Source organism: Macaca mulatta, chromosome 6 (assembly GCF_049350105.2).
Source record: "Macaca mulatta isolate MMU2019108-1 chromosome 6, T2T-MMU8v2.0, whole genome shotgun sequence".
In the NCBI taxonomy this organism is placed as follows: Eukaryota; Metazoa; Chordata; class Mammalia; order Primates; family Cercopithecidae; genus Macaca; species Macaca mulatta.
The window spans coordinates 36,136,440-36,159,907 of record NC_133411.1 but is presented as its reverse complement, the minus strand read 5'-3'; the positions used below and the strand labels follow the sequence as shown (position 1 = coordinate 36,159,907).

General features: G+C 42.8%; 1 protein-coding gene and 1 long non-coding RNA gene across 4 annotated transcripts in view; one reads left to right on the top strand and one right to left on the bottom strand.

The window, feature by feature from the left end:
• Positions 1–23,468, bottom strand: part of LOC144341392 (uncharacterized) — a 50,412-nt gene that overhangs the window by 2,915 nt on the left and 24,029 nt on the right. The window lies entirely within an intron of this gene.
• The window catches only part of PRLR (prolactin receptor), a 161,859-nt gene that overhangs the window by 130,389 nt on the left and 8,002 nt on the right, over positions 1–23,468 (top strand). For all 3 annotated transcript variants that reach the window (XM_001092241.5, XM_015139842.3, XM_015139841.3), the window contains 4 exons: positions 7,281–7,393; positions 10,566–10,698; positions 12,411–12,580; positions 23,046–23,215. In XM_001092241.5, coding sequence (XP_001092241.4) covers positions 7,324–7,393; positions 10,566–10,698; positions 12,411–12,580; positions 23,046–23,215 — 543 coding nt within the window. In that variant the 5' untranslated portion in view covers positions 7,281–7,323. The remainder of the gene's footprint in view (positions 1–7,280; positions 7,394–10,565; positions 10,699–12,410; positions 12,581–23,045; positions 23,216–23,468) is intronic.

The window sequence follows — 23,468 nt, the reverse complement described above, 5'->3', positions numbered from 1 at the left end:
AACATCTTATGTAAAAGTAATTCACGATGGAAAGTTCTGGATGTTTTCCCCAGTGGGTACCTCAAAACAGGCTACAAGATGGACACCTGCTCAAGAAACAGCAAAATGTAAACTGGATAACGATGATGATAAAAAATAATAATGAATGACCACACGAGCAAGTGTTCTCTTGTGAACTTTCACAGACAAATGCATAGATATGCTGCCTGGACTATGGGCAGATAAACATTCATTGTGGGCACATATTTATTGGCAGAGCAAGAACAGCTGGAACTTTCATCTCCCCACCTGCGGGCCATGGTTCTCTTGGAACTATATCCCCAGCTTTCAATGTCTTCCTGAAAGAGAGGCTGCCATGTTCTCCTTAAAACTTCTTTAGATTCCCTTGTCAAATACTGAAAACTATGCCAGCTGAAAGTCTAGTGTTTGAAATACCAGCACGGGACCATTCTTCCTATGTGCAGAGTTTTGTCCCATGTCTTAGAATCTTGTTCTGTTTTTTTTACCTTTTGGGCTTCATTTATTCATTCTACAATCATTGACTGTTGACATTGGGCAGAGCTTGTATAACAGTCTTAATCTTTAGCCTGGTATGTAATAGCTAATCCCTACTGTTCCTCTTCCTGCCCTGAGCACATTATGTCCTTTATTTTCCAGATTAAGTATTGGCATTCTGTACTGGAAAGAAAACAACTTCTTGTTGCGTGTGGTGGTTCATGCCTATAATCACAGCACTTTGGGAGGCCAAGGCAGGTAAATTGCCTGAGCTCAGGAGCTTGAGACCAGCCTGGGCAACATGGCGAAACCCTGTCACTGCAGAATATACAAAAATTCTCTGGGTGTTGGTGGTGTGTGCCTGTAGTCCCCGCTACTCAGGAGGCTGAGGTGGGAGAATCACCTGAGCCCAGGGAGGTCCAGGCTGCAGTGAGCAGTGATCATGCCACTGCACTCCAGCCTGGGCAACAGAACAAGACCTTGTCTAAAAAAAAAAACAAAAAAAAATTAAAAAAAGTCCAACTCCTGGAAATCAAATGGTACCTGACTGATGTGGGATCTGCTTCCTGTTATGTTAGCCTCAGGCCATCTAACCCAGGTAGAACAAGGCAGGTAAGGAAACCCAGTGGGCCAAGGACCCTGAAGGAAACCCTTAACACAATGCCTAATACTGAAAACAATGGACGAATGTATTCAAAATTTGTTTGCAAGAAATGAGACTTTTTGCCTTTTTAGGACCAAAAAAAAAAAAAAAGGCACTTGAAATTTACTTTAGGTTGATAGGAGATATGGCGGGCAGCACACAGTGATTATGAAATGTGCAGGGCTTCCCTGCCATTCGAGTTTTGATCAATCTCAGCAAAACCCAAAGTTTGCCAAAACCTGGAAACAACTCAAATGTCCATCAACAGTAGAATGAAGTTATGGTGTTTCATTCAATATAACATGAATGTAAATGAATGAGATGAAATGAAAATCAATTATGTAAAACTACCTGTAACAACAAGGATGAATCCTACAACAATGTGAAATGAAAGAAGCCAGACACACACACTCTCAAAAAATGCATATCGTATGATCCTATTTATATAAAGTTCAAAGGTAGGTAAAATTAATCTGTACCGTTACAAGTTGGAAGAATGGTTTCTATCAGGAAGGAGTAGGTAGAGATTGGGAGGAGGTGCAAGTTGGATTTCTGGGGTGCTATTGGTGGTCAATCTCTTGTCCTTAGTGGTAACATAGATATATTCTCTTTGTGATACTTCATTGAGCTGAATACGGTCATAAGTGTCACTTAATGATAGGACTAAGTTCTGAGAAATATGTCAGGAGATTTCATTGTTTGTTGTGCCACCATCACAGAGTGTACTTATACAAATCTAGACTGTATACCCTACTACACACCTAGGCTAGATGACATAGCCGATTGCTCCCAGGTTACAAACCTATACAGCTGTCACAAAACTGAATACTGTAGGCACTTGTTACAGAATGGTAAGTGTTTGTGTATCTAAATATAATGAAACATAGAAAAAGAACAGTAAACATACAGCATTATAATCTTATGGGACCACCACCATATATGTGGTCCATCATTAACTGAAATGTCATTATGTGACACATGACTGTACTTACAATTTGTGCATGTCATATGTATGATAGTCCAAAATTCAAATGTTGGATTGGGCCTTGCTTGATTATACAGGAACTGGGTTTGCAAGAGCTAAAAAGAACCTCAGAATCTCTGCCTAACAGGGATGGCAGGGCCCACTTCCGGACCCTAATGATAGGTCCATTTCGGGAGTCAGGAAAACTGAGTCAAAAACCTGAGTAGAAGGTTATGGCAACAGATATGGCAGGACAGGTTGAGGACTGTACTCAGGGGGATCACCGGATACCAGTCTTGGAAGTAAGTTCCACAGAATGGTAGGGCTAAGATTGCTCGCAGTCAGGATTGACTTGGGCAATGCATTGTTCAGAACATAAAGGTGAAGTCTAAGAGAGGGTATTGCAGAGAACGAGGGGTTGACAGTGGGGAGTGGCATGTTGGGAGCTCAGATCTGGTTTATTTTTGACTCTCATGAGGCTATATTTCCTCCTGTCCTATGGCATTCCCCTCCTAATGTGGATAGTACGGTCAGCCCAGGCCATAGGAGTGTGGCCCCGATTTTCCATGTGGGGAGACTGGCTCTAGTTTCTCAAAAGCACAAGCTGCTGGGCCTTTTTCTCAACCGTGGGCCTCTGTGGAAGACACTTGGCTTAATGGAAGGGAGAATGAAGAGAGGCTTTTGGAAAGAGAAGGTCTAAACAGGATCAACATTGACGCCGAGCAACACGAGGGAGAAGGAACTTTTCTTGGTGTTCATACCACAGTGGGCCACAGCTTGGTGGGAAGGCATATTTGAATAAGCTAAGGGGAGGATCATAAGGATAAGAGTCTTTGAGGATTGGGAAGCGCGGAAACCAAGGCAGCTAGCCATGGGCAAGGTGTAGGGGCTGCAAACTTACTAAAAACCTGCTCCTCAGATCCACCACTTGCTTTTTTTTTTTTTTTATACTTTAAGTTCTAGGGTACATGTACATAACGTGCAGGTTTGTTACATATGTATACCGGTGCCATGTTGGCGTGCTGCACCCATCAACTCGTCAGCAGCCATCAACTCGTCATTTACATCAGGTATAACTCCCAATGCAATCCCTCCCCCCTCCCCCCTCCCCGTGATAGGCCCCGGTGTGTGATGTTCCCCTTCCCGAGTCCAAGTGATCTCATTGTTCAGTTGCCACCTATGAGTGAGAACATGCGGTGTTTGGTTTTCTGTTCTTGCGATAGTTTGCTGAGAATGATGGTTTCCAGCTGCATCCATGTCCCTACAAAGGACACAAACTCATCCTTTTTTATGGCTGCATAGTATTCCATGGTGTATATGTGCCACATTTTCTTAATCCAGTCTGTCACTGATGGACATTTGGGTTGATTCCAAGTCTTTGCTATTGTGAATAGTGCCGCAATAAACATACGTGTGCATGTGTCTTTATAGCAGCATGATTTATAATCCTTTGGGTATATACCCAGTAATGGGATGGCTGGGTCATATGGTACTTCTAGTTCTAGATCCTTGAGGAATCGCCATACTGTTTTCCATAATGGTTGAACTAGTTTACAATCCCACCAACAGTGTAAAAGTGTTCCTATTTCTCCAAAACAGAGATATAGACCAATGGAACAGAACAGAGTCCTCAGAAATAATACCACACATCTACAGCCATCTGATCTTTGACAAACCTCAGAAAAACAAGAAATGGGGAAAGGATTCCCTATTTAATAAATGGTGCTGGGAAAATTGGCTAGCCATAAGTAGAAAGCTGAAACTGGATCCTTTCCTTACTCCTTATACGAAAATTAATTCAAGATGGATTAGAGACTTAAATGTTAGACCTAATACCATAAAAACCCTAGAAGAAAACCTAGGTAATACCATTCAGGACATAGGCATGGGCAAGGACTTCATGTCTAAAACACCAAAAGCAACAGCAACAAAAGCCAAAATTGACAAATGGGATCTAATTAAACTAAAGAGCTTCTGCACAGCAAAAGAAACTACCATCAGAGTGAACAGGCAACCTATAGAATGGGAGAAAATTTTTGCAATCTACTCATCTGACAAAGGGCTAATATCCAGAACCTACAAAGAACTCAAACAAATTTACAAGAAAAAAACAAACAACCCCATCGAAAAGTGGGCAAAGGATATGAACAGACAGTTCTCAAAAGAAGACATTCATACAGCCAACAGACACATGAAAAAATGCTCATCATCACTTGCATTTTTAACCCTCAGTCACAACCAAGGAGCTGCTGAGGAGTGAAGCGTAAGATGATAGTCCCTCGGATGTATGGGGCTGACTTTTTGCTAACTGTACTACAAATATTTGGAGCCATTTGCTGCTATAACATCTTAAAAAGATGAGGACTCTCATTGGATGTTCCAGTCCCAATTGGGAGAGAATAAGAAGGGCCATGCCAGCCCTTGATCAAGATCTTGAGTGCAATGCAGGGTGGACTCAGAGAGACAAACACCTAATTTATTCCAGCTTAGTGTCTGCCAGCCATTAAAAAAAAAAAAAATGGCAGTGGATCAACAGGAGATGTGCTTAGTGCTGAGAAGCATCTCCTTGTGTGATTAGAGTTAATTAACATTTAGCATAGCCCCTTTAGGGGTCAGAAGTTGTGATTGTCTTTCTCTAAAGGTTAAATTACCCCCATTGTGTTTGCCTTCCTGGGAGGAAAATGCAGGATGAGTTGGGAAATCCTTGTTGAAACACAACCATGACACCACTGTGAGTATGTCTAATTCCCTGGCATGGGGGTTTCAGGCATTTGAAAGTGCATGGTAGTAACTAGATTCCAGGATGTGTCTCAGGAAATCCCAAAGGGAAGTTTTTTTCATTCATAGAATACTTCCTGAAGACATTATTATAGGAAACCTTTATTTAGGAGAGTTTCTTTGATCCTGTAGTAGCACATGAGAACATTTAAGCAGATGACAGTATCTAATATCTACCACTGCCTGACCCACTCTGCTTGCCATCCCAGAGTTTCTTTTGCAATATGCATGGAGCGGTGCTTTGGCAAAGCTCTCTAGATAGCACCCAACCTCACCAGGAAGGTCTGATTTATAGCATGTTGATCTTAAGCATGTCAGTGCAATGCCCAGAAGAGAAAGGAAGTCTCAATAAAGGGATATTATAGGAAGTCTTCAGCCAGTGGGTAGAATCTCATCTCTAAGCCAGGCTGAGATCACCAGATCAACAGGATAAAGAACTATTTGGAGCTATATGTACCTGATGAGGCTGGATTCATGAGATCAACAGTATTTGAGGTCCTTGGACATAAGTAGGGTAGTAGCTGAGAAGGGCTCTCTCGGCTCTGGCTCTCCTGACCCTACTCAGAATGCCACACTCACCCAAGGCTTGATGTTGCTCACCTTGGATCAGTGACTGTTGTTGCCACCATCTCTCCCACAGAGGGGGAATAATTGCACCCCCATCACAGACTTTCCACAAGTCAGGATGATCTCTCAGTGGCTCTCAGGTTTCCCAGATGTCTTTCTCCAAATGGGCATGTGACTGACAATCTACTAAATCTCTGTACTTCCATTTGCTCATCTGTTAAAACCTGTACCCCCTCACAGGACTGTTGTGATAACAAAATGAGATTTCCATGATTAAGGTACTTAACTTTCCCCAGTGCCTGCCCATAACAGATGCTCCAGAAGTGGTAGGCATTAGTTTAAACCCATCAGAAGCCTTTAACCACTTGATTTTAATTAAATGACCCTCAGGGGTGAGATGGAGCGGGTGATTTAGAAAGTGCACCCTGGGAGGGCATTTGTTTGGAAGGAATCTTGCAGGAGCAGGTAGAAGGTCCCCAAAATAACAAAATACGGGTCACCTCACAGGATCCACTGCTGGACCAGGATCCTTTATTGAAGCTGGAGCCTCAGTATAAAAGAGTTACTTGATGGTACCTGGGTGGCCAAACCTCTACTGTTGCTATGGTTTCTCCATTTCTGAGTATGTCCCGCAAGGAGCAGTAGCAACGGCTGGTCTTTTAGGGGCTCATCAAACACATTCAGACATTTCAAATGTTCCACGATGCGAAGCTTTGATCCTGAATGTTCTTCCCTTGATTAAAACAACAACAGGTGCTACTCGGGAGGCTGAGGCAGGAGAATGGCATGAACCTGGAAGGTGGAGCTTGCAGTGACTGAGACCGTGCCACTGCACTCCAGCCTGGGCAACAGAGCAACACTCCATCTCAAAAAAAAAAAAAAAAGAAAAGAAAACAACAACAACAAAAAACCAATAAAACAATAAAAATTTAAAGAGAAACTTAAGCCGTGCATTTCTAAGAATTTACACTTAGTTCACCAAATCTATTGTTTTCTGAGTTGTTTGAAGTTCAACAAGACTAATGAGCCTTTTTTCCAAATGTCTTTAAAAATTCCTTTTTCTTAGAAGGACATTTAGAGGCTTTGAAAGTTGTCCCAAGGGTAACAATAATAATTCTAATAATAAATTGCTCCAAACTCCAACCCCTGCAGGTTCAAAATTTACTTAATACTCTGAACCCAAGGGATTTAAATTATTACCAGAATTTATTATCTTTTGTTTATGGGGCTTTCCAAACAGGAGAAAGAAACCACGTGGAGATTCACTAGAGTTCATTGTGTGGTTCGCTTTGCGGTAATGCATATAACCCAGAAGACTTCCAGAATCTTCTCAGTTTGAACCTTCAAAGCCTCCCTAGTTTGGTGGAATCAGCATGGTTAGGATGAGATTGTACTAAGGGTACTGATTTTTCGGCCTGGACCTTTTTTTGGCTAATGGACCAGAGCAAGAGCCCTCATAGAAGGATTCTCCTGTAGGACATACAATCTGTGTTACGTAAGATGGATGATATATTGTTAGGTGGCTATGGGGTGGTAAGAGAACAATTTTTCTCTGGGGTGTGTGCAAAGAAACTGACTGCCTTGACTCCCCTTGAACTCTCTACCTTGTCATCTGAGGACCTCTGGTGGTGGAATTTTTCCCAGCGTGTGTGAATTGATGTTTCTGTGCCAAACCATCCGACCCTGTTACATTTTCCTACATTCCTTTCCTCCTATTTTGTCATTCTCATTAAGCAAGGAGCAACAATCAGTTGCAAACACCCAGAACAAAGTGGTGGATGTGCCTGACCAGACTGTCATTTCACAAAAGTTACCTGACACCTTCTTTTCCAGTGAACCTCTGATACATTTCCTGTAGCAAGAGAAGGCAGCCAACATGAAGGAAAATGTGATATCTGCAACTGTTTTCACTCTGCTACTTTTTCTCAACACCTGCCTTCTGAATGGTAAGTAAGAGACTATCCTGCTCTCTTTCATTGCCTGGGGTGTTTGTCAACAGGGTGGAGAGTCCATTGCAATCTTCTTGCAATGCTGTCATGAAAAATGAAAATTCTGTGTTATGTGCTGCTGTTGAATTATTTGCAATATTTTGCATTAAAGTTAATGCAGAAAAATTAATGCAATTAATGCAAAATCTTGTCACTGTGCTTTCTGCCTTCTGTCCTCATTTCAGGAGTGTAAAAAAACAGCTCTGAAGAAGACAAGACCTGAGTTCTAATCCAGGTCCTGCCAGTTTCTAGCTGTGTGACCTAGAGCCAATTACCTAACTCTCTGGGTTTCCAAATTCTCAAAGTGAGGATAGTGATGTTTCCTCTACTGCAGATGAAATAATGTATATGAAAACTCTTTGAAAAACCATGATGGGATATAAGAGGTTGCTGTTACATGGTGGGAAGCAGGTACAACCAACTCTATTACCTGTGCTAATAGGAGAAATGAAGTCCACAGCTAAATGAGAGGGGGGGTGCCTGTGAATATACACTTCTGTATGTCAACCCTTGTGCATTTCTGGGTGTGCAAACTTCTATATGTACCTGTGTATATATTAACTTTTCTATATGGACCTGATTGTAAATGCTTCTCTGAACCTGTATGTATATACTTTTATGTATGTCTGTGTGTGTTCTGTGGATATCTGTAAGTGCACACTTCTCTGCATGTACCTGTGTGCGTATCAGTATGTACTTCCATGAGTATGCACCTGTGTATATTTCTGTGTGTGTGTGGTGTGTGTGTACTTTTGATGCGGGCTCTGTGTGGGCGTCTACATACCTGTATGTGTGGTTCCTGTGTGGTTTTCTCTGTGTTTCTGTGCATTGAGATTTTAACTTATTCCTCTAATGTAGATGAAGGAAACATTTGTCTAATTGTAATTTTACAAATCTACCCTCCTTTCTTGAGTTTCCCGAAGGTACTATTAATAAACAGTAAAACAAGAAAGAGAAGCTTTCAGACAGAGAAAAAGGGGAAAGCAGAGGTCAGAATGACCCACAAGAGAAACTAAATACTCAAGAAATCAATGATCACCCTAATTGGCTTCTGAGTGTGCTCATTATGGAACCATAGGCTTTGGATTTTTTAGATAAACGTTTCCTTCTACTTCACACACTTCTCCCCACTCATGACAAAAACAAAGCAAAACAAAAACTTGCATTCTTGCTGTGACTCCCAGCAACACATTATCCTGAATAAATTGTCCCTAGAGGATGAGCAACGTTACAAATATTGGCAGAGCTGACCCGGGCTGGCGAGGACAGGTTTCAGCAGGGCCTGTGAGCAGGAGGGTAGGTGAGCTCCAGCTGACACTACCAGTCTGGTGTCCTGGGCTCTAGCCTGTGTCCCACAACATGCCATTCTGCTAAATTCCTCTTTCTGGCCAGCTCTGCCTAGAGAACCCTCTTTCCATGCATTTCCCCTCACTGAGGTCTCCTCCTAACCTGCTGTTTCTGATCTGATGCTCAGCTAGAAACTCTGCCCTTGGAGCCTGCATAAGGAGTAGAGAAAACAGAGAGAACCCCCAGAGGTGCTGACCCACCTCTGAAAGCACTCCTTTCTGCTCCTGATATCCTGAACTCAGTGCTAGAGCACCCAGCTAGACAAAAAAGAGGACCAGCTGAAGTCATGTAGGCGAGCATGGTGACTTCCCCAGCCCCACAGCATCAGGGCAAACTCCCAGGGCTCTGCTGTCCCTCTTTGAACCTGACATCCAAGCAAGAGAAATGGGGGCCCGCTTGCCAAAAGCTTTGGGGATTTGACAACTAAAAATTTTACAACCTTGGTACTGTATTTTCACACCACCTCACTGAGACCTTCTAGCGTCCAGTCTGGAACTGGGTACAGCTCTTAGAAAGCAGTGGTTGCTCAGAACCAGGAGAGGAGCTGGCCACTCTCCTACCTCTTATCACACCTCCTACCCTGAAAAGATTCATCAAATTGTAGTTTTATAGACCCTATGGGATTACAAGCTTACAAAAGGGCCACACACTCTTCAAGCCCTCTGTATCCAAAGGAAGCCCTTTGCAACCTCACCACAAAAATAAAAAAAAAAAAAGGAAAGAGAGGAAAATCTAAGAGAAAAAAGGACTAAAAACCAAGATTCAGAAGTGGGGATGGTGTGGATGAGGAGACAGACTGTGAGTCTGGGTCACAAGATCAAAGCTGAATAAAATCAAGGAAAAGTGGCGAGGCGCAGTAGCTCATGCCTGTAATCCCAGCACTTTGGGAGGCCGAGGCGGGCAGACCACAAGGTCAGGAGTTCGAGACCAGCCTCACCAACATGATGAAACCCATTTTTACTAAAAATACAAAAACTTAGCTGGGTGTGGTGGTGTGTGCCTGTAATCCCAGCTACTCAGGAGGCTGAGGCAGGAGAATGGCTTGAACCTGGGAGGCACAGGTTGCAGTGAGCCGAGATCGTACCACTGCACTCCAGCCTGGGCAACAGAGCGAGAGCCATCTCCAAAAAAAAAAAAAAAATTCAAGGAAGGGACGCCTAGATACGGGGAGCTTCAGAGATGCAGTGAATGGACAGAAGATCAGGAACAAGTTGAGTTCATTGTGTGGGGATGGCAGAAAGATGGAGATTGGTGAGCAGAGTGAAGAAGTGCCATAGAGTGGTGTTTCACCCAAGTGTCTGCAGGTTGCTCATACCTGGGAAGGATTCTTTGTATGGTCCCCTTAGACTGAGGGAGGGTATCAGCTTTACAGACCTCGTGGGATTACAAAAGGGCCACCACACACTCTTCAACCCATATGTGTCTATCTTGCATTTAAGGCTCACTCTTTGTTGAAATTTTGCAGTTGGTCACTAGCCCTCACATAGGCTATTGGTATCTCCATCTCGAAGTACCCAAACACACACACACACACACACACACACACACACAACACACACACACCAGCACAAAGCTGTCTAAGAGCCCTGCCAACATCAGGGCAGCCCACAGGGGAGTGTTGCTGCATGCTGATGCTGGGCATTTCTGAGCATCCACCCTAGGTCTCCTCACCCGAGGTTTCATCACTGGCTTGGGTCCCATCAATCTGTTTCTGTCACCAACAGAAGGATCAAATGGTTAAATGGACCTCAATATTGATGCAGTGGCGTCTGGATTTTTCTAGGACAGTTACCTCCTGGAAAACCTGAGATCTTTAAATGTCGTTCTCCCAATAAGGAAACATTCACCTGCTGGTGGAGGCCTGGGACAGATGGAGGACTTCCTACCAATTATTCGCTGACTTACCACAGGGAAGGGTAAGAAGTTCCCTTCTCTCCTATGAAACCCCATGAGTACTCCCATTCTCCAGGCCAAAGAAACTCTGGTTCTGAGTGACAGCACTTCCCTGAATTTACACCAGTAAGGTTCATACCGCTGGGGAAAGGGGAGTCTGAGGTCCATGCCGACATTCTCCTGTTAATGTCTGTTAAGAGCTGTCAATATCCATAAGGTTACCAGCCATAGCAGTACAATATCAGTAATGTTTCAAATCCCCTGTCACAACTTAGGTTGCAGCCTGAGGCCCCATAGAAGTGTTTCTTAATTGGTAGTTAATCTTAGATGCTCATCTATAATTCTTATGCCATTTGTATTTTTTTTAACTAGACATGTCACTTTTTCAAAATAAGTAGGATCATGTGAAGTGGCACCATGTAATCCTTGACAAACACGGTTCATGTTCAAGAAAATAAAGAACCTTGTAGGGAAAAGAAGGCGAGGGTTTTTCCTTAGCACATTTCTGATCTAAGAGCCACGATCTCCTAGAGGACATATTTGGACCTAAGGTTGCAATGAGGGCTAAACCAGATCATCTCTGTGCAGGCATTTTGTTGCGCTCACAGTGAGACCCTCCTGGAAATCCTGGGAGAGCTGTATTCTTCTTCAAAAAGGAAAATATTTAGTTGCTGGTAGAGATAGCTGGCCCACTTTCCAATGACTGCACTTTGTTGTACACAAAACTGTCATCCTGGCTGAAATCCAAACGGACATCATGTAAACAGATTTCAGGATCTCAAATGCAACCAGAACTGAACAAGCCTCCACACCTGTGCAGTGTGTCTTGCGCTGAGGCTCCTGAATCTAAATGTGAGCAGCCTACTGAGCCACTTGGGCTTGAGATACCTCCTTTCAACGTCACTTCACTTTATTGCTGACTTGGTGTAGTCTGAAATGGACCAACATCAGTTTTTGTCCTCTTGAACCCTTTTTTAAAAAATGAAATGTAGGCCGGGCGCGGTGGCTCATGCCTGTAATCCCAGCACTTTGGGAGGCTGAGACGGGCGCCTCACGAGGTCAGGAGATCGAGACCATCCTGGCTAACACGGTGAAACCCCGTCTCTACTAAAAAAAATACAAAAAATTAGCCGGGCGCGGTGGTGGGCGCCTGTAGTCCCAGCTACTTGGGAGGCTGAGGCAGGAGAATGGCGTGAACCCGGGAGGCGGAGCTTGCAGTGAGCTGAGATCGCGCCGCTACACTCCAGCCTGGGCAACAGAGCCAGACTCCTTCCCCCCCCCCACCAAAAAAAAAGAAAGAAATGTAATTCAACACGAATGTGCAATAGCTGATGCATTGTGCATGGCTCCTCTGTGTGTAGACAGGTGAAAGTTCCAATTTCCTGAGGCCACCCAATGGGCATGACCTGGGTATGGTGGTGCCTGGGCCATTGAAAGCTCGAGTATTTATCAGCAGGGGATATAGGTCCCAGAGCCACAAGAACACTTATAGAAGGGAAGTGCTGATCAGAAGCCGAATACTTGAGGCCCTAAAATAACCTTTCCAGCATGCTATTCTCTCTCTCACTCCCAGCTGAAATGGGCAGAACATGGAAGCCTAAGGAACCATTTGTCAGCTCTGGGTTTTGTGCTTGGAATTTCTGATACCCAAAGGCCAGTGGTATTGATCTACGAAGAAAAAACTAGACTCTCTTTATTACTTTATTATTCATTCCTAATACATTACTTATTACAGAGAGACACTCATGCATGAATGTCCAGACTACATAACTGGTGGGCCCAACTCCTGCCACTTTGGCAAGCAGTACACCTCCATGTGGAGGACATACGTCATGATGGTCAATGCCACTAACCAGATGGGAAGCAGTTTCTCGGATGAACTTTACGTGGACGTGACTTACATAGGTAAGGGGAAGGAAAGTGGGTGAGGCATTTGTTACTCCATTATGTATTAGCCAATAGTCACACTCAGTTTGAGTCTTCTTGGGTTTTCGATGGATCCCCAAAAGGAGGATGAGAAAACTCACAATATGTTTGTCAACTGAGCATTTCAAATCATGTTTTATCGAGTCATTTATGACACTAAGGCTGGCACTTGGGATCCTTGTGTTCCTGTGCTTTCCCTTGACCCTCATCCTCTTGCACTAGGGAACAAATGTTCTAAGTATGTTCCCCTTGCCAACCCTTCTTTCTTGCCCTCCCCTTGCAATCGATATCCCCTTCTTCCTTGGCAAGCTGGGATTTCTTTTATTTCTCCTCATAGAATACAGAGATGCTCCAGGAAGAAGAAGCTCTTAGAAGGGTTCATCTGGTTCTGCATCCACAGCAATTGCTCCTATTGCTTTGCCCCAAATTCACATATATGTGTGTGTGTGTGTACACATACATGTTGCATATATGTGATATATATATTTGTGTGTGTGTATATATATATACACACCGTTGGTAATTTTTTTACTAAACATGTTATTTTTATAACATAAGAAGATAATGTTAGGTGGCACCATGCAATCCTTGACAAATACAGTGTTCAAGAAAATAAAGAATGTAGGCTGGGCACAGTGCCTCACGCCTGTAATGCCAGCACTTTGGGAGGCTGAGACAGGCAGATCATGAGGTCAGGAGTTCAAGACCAGCCTGACCAACATGGTGAAACCCCATCTCTACTAAAAATACAAAACTTAGCCAGGCTTGGTGGTGCGTACCTGTAATCCCAGCTACTCAGGAGGCTGAGGCAGGAGAATTGGTTGAACTCAAGAGATGGAGGTTGCAGTGAGCCAAGATCATGCCACTGCACTCCAGCCTGGGCCACAGAGTGAGACTCCACCTCAAAAAAAAAAAAAGAAAAAGAAAAGAAGGAATTTAAATGTCAAAAACTACCAATGGTCTGTGCGCACACACACACACACCCAGAGAAAGAGAGAGAGAGAGAGAGAGAGAGAGAGAGAGCAAGAGAGCAAGCGAGAGAGAGAGAAATTTATCACCCCTGCATCTACTGGTGCTGCCAAGGTTGCAGGAAGGTCATCTCCAAGCTGAACGGGAAGCTCTCTGGCATGGCCTTCCATGTCCCCACCACAAATGTGTCAGTCATGGACCTGACCTGCTTTCTGGAAAAACTTGCCAAATATGATGACATCAAGAGGGTGGTGAAGCAGGGACGATGTTCTGGAGAGCCCCATGGTTGTCGTACTACAGTTGTGCGGGGGGCCATTCACAGTCTTCTTTATGGAGGGATAGCATGGACCGTGGACAAGAGTCCTTCCATGATGAATGACAAATTTTATGTAAGTGTGGGGTGTGTGTGTGTGTGTGTGTGTGTATTGACTTACCCTCAAGCATTACAATATTTGAAGGCAAAACAATGAAAGCAAGAAATGTTCTGAAATTAGCAACTGTTTTAATAAATGTGATCCACAAAAAAGGTGCTCACTAAAGAAAAGTAATATGTTTAAAAAGAGAAATCAGCAAGTGTATATGAAATTCTCATTGATCCTGGAAAACAAATTCTCTGTTGAAAGAATATGTTGGGCCATATTTTTCAAAATAATAAAAGAAGTGTCCACAGAACTCTGGTATAACCCTGCAGCCTACAGTGTTGTGACAGGCCACGGAAGTTCATTTTAAAATACACAGTAATTTTCTGACACTTCCACTCTCATGCAGTGATAACCTGAAGTACAGAATGACAACATTGAAAGATAATTGCTCAGAAGTAGAGTTCTTTGTTGTTAATATTTAGTTACACTGAAACACTTAAAAGCAGTGGTTCTCAACTGGGAGCTGTTTTTGCTTCCCACAGGATATTTTGCAATGACTGGAGACATTTTTGATTGACACAAGCTAGGGAAGTGGGGAGATGGGGGTATTACTTGTATATAGTGCATAAAGCCCAGAGATCCTTTTAGCATTCTACAAAGCATAGGACAGCCCCCTCCAACAAAGAAATATCCAGTCCAAAATGCAAGTAGTGCTGAGGTTGGGAAAGTGGGCTCTAAAAGATACATCCTGAACATTTTATTTGCGTTTTTGTGTAATTTTTTTATCAGAAGCATTGCTCAGTATGTATTTAACTTAAAACATACATTAATTAGCTGCCATTTGTTTAGGAAATGTGCTCAAAATAATCTTTCTTAGGTACTTACTCAGTAACATATCAACTTAGACTAGATGGCAATTTTTTTTTTAGTACAGGGGAATTTATTGATGGCACATGGCAAAGTGGGGCTCCCTAAGCACCTCCTCTTCAGGGGGTCTGCATGCAAATTGTGAGGGGAGATTGTCACTGAGGTGGGGGACTGACTGCCACCGTGACTCCCCAGCAGCTGAGGGTCTCGCTCTTGCTCTTGTCCTCTCACTGGGGCTGGTGGTCCAGGGCTCTTACTACTTGGAGGCCATGTGGGCCTTGAGGTCCATCACCCTGTTGCTGCAGCCTAATTCACTGTCATACCAGGAAATGGGCTTGACAAAGTGGTAGTTGAGAGCAATGCCAGCCCCAGGATTGAAAGTAGAAGAGTGGGTGTCACTGTTAACGTCACAGGAGACAGCCTGGTGCTTAGTGTAGCCCAGGAGGCCCGTGTGTGTGTGTGTGTGTGTGTGTGTGTGTATGCGCGCGTGTGTGTGTGTATTGCCTTACCCTCAAGCATTATAATATTTGAAGGAAAAATAATGAAAGCAAGAAACGTTCTGAAATTAGTAACTGTTTTAGTAAATGTGATCCACAAAAAAAGGGGCTCACTAAAGAAAAGTAGTATGTTGGACCATATTTTTCAAAATCATAGAAGAAGTGCCCCCGGAACCCTCATATAACCCTGCAGCCTATGAAGGGGCATTCCAATGCCTGCTTCACCACTTTCTTGATATCATCATATTTGGCAGGTTTTTCCAGATGGCACGTCAGGTCACCACTGACACCATGGTGGGGACATGGAAGGCCCTGCCGGTGAGATTCCCATTCAGCTCGGAGATGACCTTGCCATCAGCCTTGGCAGCACCAACAGATGCACGGATCATGTTCTGGAAAGCCTCAGGGCTGTTGCACCACAGTTTCCCAGAGAGGCCATTGACAGCCTTCTCAGTGGAATGATGGCATGGACTGCGAACATGAGTCCTTTTACAATGGATGGCAATTTTTTTTATTATACTTTAAGTTCTAGGGTACATGTGTACAACATGCAGGTTTGTTACATATGTATACATGTGCCATGTTGGTGCGCTGCACCCATTAACTCATCATTTAAATTAAGTATATCTCCTAATGCTATCCTTCCCTGCTCTCCCCACCCCATGACAGGCCCTGGTGTGTGATGTTCCCCATCCTGCGTCCAAGTATTCTCATTGTTCAGTTGCCATCTATGAGTGAGAACATGCAGTGTTTGGTTTTCTGTCCTTGCAATAGTTTGCTCAGAATGACAGTTTCCATCTTCATTCATGTCCCTACAAAGGACATGAACTCATCCTTTTTTATGGCTGCATAGTATTCCATAGTGTATATGTGCCACATTTTCTTAATCCAGTCTATCATTGATGGACATTTGGGTTGGTTTCAAGTCTTTGCTATTGTGAATAGTGCCACAATAAACATATGTGTGCATGTGTCTTTATAGCAGCATGATTTATAATCCTTTGGGTATATACCCAGTAATAGGATAGCTGGGTCAAATGGTATTTCTAGTTCCAGATCCTTGGGGAACTACCACACTGTCTTCCACAATGGTTGAACTAGTTTATAGTCTCACTAACAGTGTAAAACAGTTCCTATTTCTCCACATCCTCTCCAGCACCTGTGGTTTCTTGACTTTTTAATGATTGCCATTTTAACTGGTGTGAGATGGTATCTCATTGTGGTTTTGATTTGCATTTCTCTGATGACCAGTGATGATGAGCATTTTTTCATGTGTCTGTAGCCTCATAAATGTCTTCTTTTGCGAAGTGTCTGTTCATATCTTTCACCCACTTTTTGATGGGGTTGATTTTTTCTTGTAAATTTGTTTAAGTTCTTTGTAGATTCTGGATATTAGCCCTTTGTCAGATGGGTAGATTATAAAAATTTTCTCCCATTCTGTAGATTGCCTGTTCACTCTGATGGTAGTTTCTTTTGCTGTGCAGAAGCTCTTTAGTTTAATTAGATCCCATTTGTCAATTTTGGCTTTTGTTGTCATTGTTTTTGGTGTTTTAGTCATGAAGTCCTTGCCCATGCCTATGTCCTGAATGGTATTGCCTAGGTTTTCTTCTAGGGTTTTTATGGTTTTAGGTCTAACATTTAAGTCTTTAATCCATCTTGAATTAATTTTTATATAAGGTGTAAGGAAGGGATCAACTTTCAGCTTTCTATATATGGCTAGGCAGTTTTCCCAGCACCATTTATTAAATAAGGAATCCTTTCCCCATTTCTTGTTTTTGTCATGTTGGTCAAAGATCAGATGGTTGTAGATATGAGGTATTTTTTCTGAGGGCTCTGTTCTGTTCCATTGGTGGATAATCTCTGTTTTGGTACTGGTGCCAGGTTGTTTTGGTTACTGTAGCCTTGTAGTATAGTTTGAAGTAAGGTAGTGTGATGCCTCCACCTTTGTTCTTTTGGCTTAGGATTGTCTCGGCAGTGTGGACCCTTTTTTGGTTCCATATGCACTTTAAAGTAGTTTTTTCCAATTCTCTGAAGAAAGTCATTGATAGCTTGATGGGGATGGCATTGAATCTATAAATTGCCTTGGGCAGTATGGCTATTTTCACAATATTTATTCTTCCTATCCATGAGCATGGAATGTTCTTCCATTTGTTTGTGTCCTCTTTTATTTCACTGAGCAGTGGTTTGTTGTTCTCCTTGAAGAGGTCCTTCACATTCCTTGTAAGTTGGATTCCTAGGTATTTTACTTTCTTACAAGCAATTGTGAATGGGAGTTCACTCGTGATTTGGCTGTTTGTCTGTTATTGGTGTACAGGAATGCTTATGATTTTTGCACATTGATTTTGTATCCTGAGACTTTGCTGAAGTTACTTATCAGCTGAAGGAGATTTTGGGCTGAGACAATGGGGTTTTCTAAATATACAATAATATCAGCTGCAAACAGGGACAATTTGACTTCCTGTTTTCCTAATTGAATACCCTTTATTTCTTTCTCCTGCCTGATTGCCCTGGGCAGAACTTCCAACACTATGTTGAATAGGAGTGGTGAGAGAGGGTATCCCTGTCTTGTGCCAGTTTTCAAAGGGAATACTTCCAGTTTTTGCACATTCAGTATGATATTAGCTGTGGGTTTGTCATAAATAGCTCTTATTATTTTGAGATACGTCCCATCAATACCTAGTTTATTGAGAGTTTTTAGCATGAAGGGCTGTTGAATTTTGTTGAAGGCCTTTTCTGCATCTATTGAGATAATCATGTGATTTTTGTCTTTGGTTTTGTTCATATGATGGATTATATTTATTGATTTGCATATGATCCGCTTCGTGCAGAGCTGAGTTCAAGTCCTGGATATCCTTGTCAACTTTCTGTCTCGTTGATCTGTCTAATGTTGACAGTGCGGTGTTAAAGTCTCCCCTTATTATTGTGTGGGAGTCTAAGTCTCTTTGTAAGTCTCTAAGGACTTGCTTTATGAATCTGGGTGCTCCTGTATTGAGTGCATATATATTTAAGATAGTTAGCTCTTCTTGTTGAATTGATCCCTTTACCATTATGTAATGGCCTTCTTTGTCTGTTTTGATCTTTGTTGGTTTAAAGTCTGTTTTATCAGAGACTAGGATTGCAAGCCCTGCTTTTTTTGTTGTTGTTTTCCATTTGCTTGGTAGATCTTCCTCCATCCCTTTATTTTGAGCCTATGTGTGTGTCTGCATGTGAGATTTGTCTCCTGAATACAGCACATTGATGGGTCTTGACTCTCTATCCAATTTGCCAGTCTGTGTCTTTTAATTGGAGAATTTAGCCCATTTACATTTAAGATTAATATTGTTGTGTGTGAATTTGATCCTGTCATTATGATGTTAGCTGGTTATTTTGCTCATTAGTTGATGCAATTTCTTCCTAGCATCGATGGTCTTTACAATTTGGCATGTTTTTGCAGTGGCTGGTACCGGTTGTTCCTTTCCATGTTTAGTGCTTCCTTCAGGAGTTCTTGTAAGGCAGGCCTGGTGGTGACAAAATCTCAAAGCATTTGCTTGTTTGTAAAGGATTTTATTTCTCCTTCACTTGTGAAGCTTAGTTTGGCTGGATATGAAATTCTGGGTTGAAAATTCTTTTCTTTAAGAATGTTTAATATTGGCCCCCACTCTCTTCTGGCTTGTAGAGTTTCTGCTGAGAGATCCACTGTTAATCTGATGGGCTTCCCCTTGTGGGTAACCCAACCTTTCTCTCTGGCTACCCTTAATATTTTTTCCTTCATTTCAACTTTGGTGAATCTGATAATTATGTGTCTTGGAAGGGCTCTTCTCGAGGAGTATCTTTGTGGAATTCTCTATATTTCCTGAATTTGAATGTTGGCTTGCCTTGCTAGGTTGGGGAAGTTCTCCTGGATAATATCCTGAAGAGTTTTCCAACGTGGTTCCATTCTCCCCGTCACTTTCAGATACACCAATCAGACATAGATTTGGTCTTTTCACATAGTCCCATATTTCTTGGAGGCTTTTTTTATTTCTTTTTACTCTTTTTTCTCTAAACTTCTCTTCTCGCTTCATTTCATTCATTTGATCTTCAATCACTGATACTCTTTCTTCCACTTGATTGAATCAGCTACTGAATCTTGTGCATGCATCACATAGTTCTCATGCCATGGTTTTCAGCTCCATCAGGTCATTTAAAGTCATCTCTATGCTGTTTATTCTAGTTAGCCATTCATCTGATCTTTTTTCAAGGTTTTTAGCATCTTTGTGATGAGTTCAAACATCCTCCTTTAGCTTAGAGAAGTTTGTTTATTACCAATCGTCTGAAGCCTTCTTCTCTCAACTTGTCAAAGTCATTCTCCATCCAGCTTTCTTCCATTGCTGGCGAGAAGCTGCGTTACTTTGGAGGAGAAGAGGCTCTCTGATTTTTACAATTTTCAGCTTTTCTGCTCTGGTTTCTCCCCATCTTTGTGGTTTTATCTACCTTTGGTCTTTGATGATGGTGACATACAGATGGGGTTTTCGTGTGGATATCCTTTCTGATTGTTAGTTTTCCTTCTAACAGTCAGGGCCCTCAGCTGCAGGTCTGTTAGAGTTTGCTTGAGGTCCACTCCAGACCCTGTTTGCCTTGGGATCACCAGTGGAGGCTGAAGAACAGCAAATATTGCAGAACAGAAAATGTTGCTGCCTGATCCTTCCTCTGGAAGCTTCGTCTCAGAGAGGCACCCGGGTGTATGAGGTGTCAGTTAGCCCCTACTGGGAGGTGTCTCCCCGTTAGGCTACTCAGGGGTCAGGGACCCACTTGAGGAGGCAGTCTGTCTGTTCTCAGATCTCAAACTCCATGCTGGGAGAACCACTACTCTCTTCAAAGCTATCAGACAGGAATGTTTAAGTCTGCAGAAGTTTCTGCTGCCTTTTGTTCAGCTATGCCCTGCCCCCATAGGTGGAGTCTACAGAGGCAGGCAGACCTCTTTGAGCTGTGGTGGGCTCCACCCAGTTCAAGCTTCCTGGCTGCTTTTTTACCTAGTCAAACCTCAGCAATGGTGGATGCCCCTTCCCCAGCCTCCCTTCTGCCTTGCAGTTCGATCTCAGACTGCTGTGCTAGCAGTGAGCGAGGCTCCATGGGTATGGGGCTCTCCAAGCCAGGCACAGGATATAATCCCCTGGTGTGCTGTTTGCTAAGACCGTTGGAAAAGTGCAGTATTAGGGTGGGAGTGTCCCGATTTTCCAGGTACCATCTGTCATGGCTTCCCTTGGCTAGGAAAGGGAATTCCCCAAACACTTGCACTTCCTGGGTGAGACAACGCCCCGCCCTGCTTTGGCTCACCCACTGTCCAACAAGCCCCAGTGAGATGAACCTGGTACCTCAGTTGGAAATGCAGAAATCACCCATCTTCTGTGTCACTCATGCTGGCATCTGTAGACTGGAGCTGTTCCTATTCAGCCATCTTGGAACTGGATCACGGATCACAAATTTTTAAAAGTTGGTTTTTAGGCAAATGTAGCTCATAATGCCAAGTACACTATAGTTACAGCCACTCTTTCCCCATCTGGTACAGAGATTGATTTAAGGAGGTGATAAATGAATGGAGAAAATGTCACTGACCAGCAGAACTGAGACTGGGGTGAGGCAAGCCAGCACCCAGCACCTGAGTCTCAGGAAGGTATTCACAAGGCCTGTACCTACAGGAGCCTACAGAAATAAATGCCTCCTTCGTCTTTTTTTTAATTCTTGCCAGCAGGGAGCCACTTCATTTGTTTTTATTGTGGTAAAAAACACAAAATACAAATCCACCATTTCAACTATTTTATAGTATGCAATTGAATGCATTAGTTTATTACAATGTTCTACAACCATCACCACTATCTAGTTCTGTAACACGTTTGTCTCCTTCAGTGAAAACTTCACATCCACTACTAAGCAGTTACTTCTCATTTCTCCCTTCCTCAACCCCTGGCAGCCACTAATCTGCTGTCTGTTTCTAGGAGTTTGCCTCATCTGGATATTTCATATATATATATGGAATCATAAAATATGTAGCTGTTCCACTTTTGTTTTTTGAGATGGAGTTTCACTCTTGTCACCCAGGATGGAGTACAATGGCACAATCTTGGCTCACCACAACCTCTGCCTCCCAGATTCAAGTGATTCTCCCGCCTCAGCCTCCCAAGTAGCTGGAAGTACAGGTGCACACCACCATGCTTGGCTAATTTTTTGTATTTTGGTAGCAATGGGGTTTCACCACATTGGTCAGGCTGGTCTCAAATTCCTGACCTCAGGTGATCCACCTGCCTCAGCCTCCCAAAGTGCTGGGATTACAGGCATGAGTCACCATGCCTGACCTCTACCACATTTTTTATCCATTCATCAACTGATGGACATTTGGATTTCTTCATTTTGGCTATTATAAATAGTGCTGCTATGAAAATTCACATACAAGATTTTCTTAAACATCTGTTTTCAATCATTTTGAGTCTATATCTAGGAGTGGAATTGATGGGCAATATGGCAACTCTAAGTCTGATTTTTTTAAGGAACTTCCAGACTGTTTTCCACAGTGGTTGCACCGGTTTACATTCCCACCAGCAATATTGAGGGTTCTGATCTCTCCATATCCTCACCAACATTTGTTATGTTCCATTTTTTGAGTTCTTGCCATGCTGGCACAGGTGAAATGGTATCTCACTGAGGTTTTGATTTGCATTCCCCAGAAGGCTAATGACCTTAAGCATCTTTTCAGATGCTTCTTGGCCATTTGTCCCTCCTTGAATTTTGTATCCAATGCACTTCACTCACTTCAACCTAATCCCAGGCCTGCTCTCCAGCACCTGACATCAAATGCAATGTCGTAATTACAACCATGGTAGAGTGAAATAGTAGAGGCCACTTCCCTAAATCACATAGTTATGGGTTCAAATAACACTTTTACCAAATATGTGACCTTCAGTGGGTAATTTCCCTCTTCTAAGCTTGTTTCCTCCTCTGTAAAATTAATGGGTACAGTAATAGTACTTCATGGAGTTGCTGGCGGATTGTAAGAAATGATGCAGAAGTAGTATTTTATACAGTCCCTGGCATGTAGTAAATACTAGAGAAACATTAGCTATCATTTTGCTAATGGGAGTTTGCTAAGCATTTGTTGAATGAGTGACTGGGCCAACAGGCTGTTATCAGATCACCGAAAGGATCATTGCCAAAAAGCTCAACCTCCATTTAGCATATGGGAGAGTGGATCTCATTTACCAGAGGGTGTAATATGTATGTTGAATATAAGATGTAATTGCTGAAGTGAAGATGGAATCTGTAAACCTGTTATCTGCAGAGTTATAATTATCAATAGCTCATTCACAAAAAACTGTGTGTCACTAAGAAGAATCTCACTGCCAGCTGAGGGAAATAAGCTGTTTGAAATCTTTTCCCTATAGTCTTCCATGCCAACTCACACTTGCAAATCTCAGCCCAATTTTTATCACCTGGTCTCTGTCATTGTGAAAATTATGGGGATAGCTATGAGACTCTAACTGATGAAAAGCGAGAACATGCAGAGAATGAAATCCCAGGTGCTTATTATTCTTACCATCTAAACCTCATCTGCATGCACAAATACGATTGGTCACATACTAAGAGGTAGAAGACAAAAGGCCCTGGTATTTGGGGGGCTTATAGTACAGTGGGAAGAGTGAGATGATAAACAGAAAATGGAATTCCTAATAGAAAACGGTAAAGCCAAAGAAAAGGTGCAAGCAATGAGTGCTACTGGAGTTTGCTGTATTTCTGCAGTTCAACCAGACCCTCCTTTGGAGCTGACTGTGGAAGTAAAACAGCCAGAAGATAGAAAACCCTACCTGTGGATGAAATGGTCTCCACCTACCCTGATTGACTTGAAAACTGGTTGGTTCACACTCCTGTATGAAATTCGATTAAAACCCGAGAAAGCAGCTGAGTGGGAGGTGAGTGATCCATATGCTTTTTGAAGGAACTATGGCCTTTGGCAAGGATAAAGCCCTCACAGCTGAAAACAGGTCATTCCTCCTAATTATTGGGTCACCGTATTGGCCTCCGATGCAGTTGTGACCCACCCAGATGTGAAAAGCCCTTCTCACCTCTATTGGGATTGATAGGGGCTCATCTTCACAGCTCTCCTTGGGCTCGTTTCTTGCACTGCACAGGCACTTGGCAAGGTTTCCAACCTGCCTCCCTTAG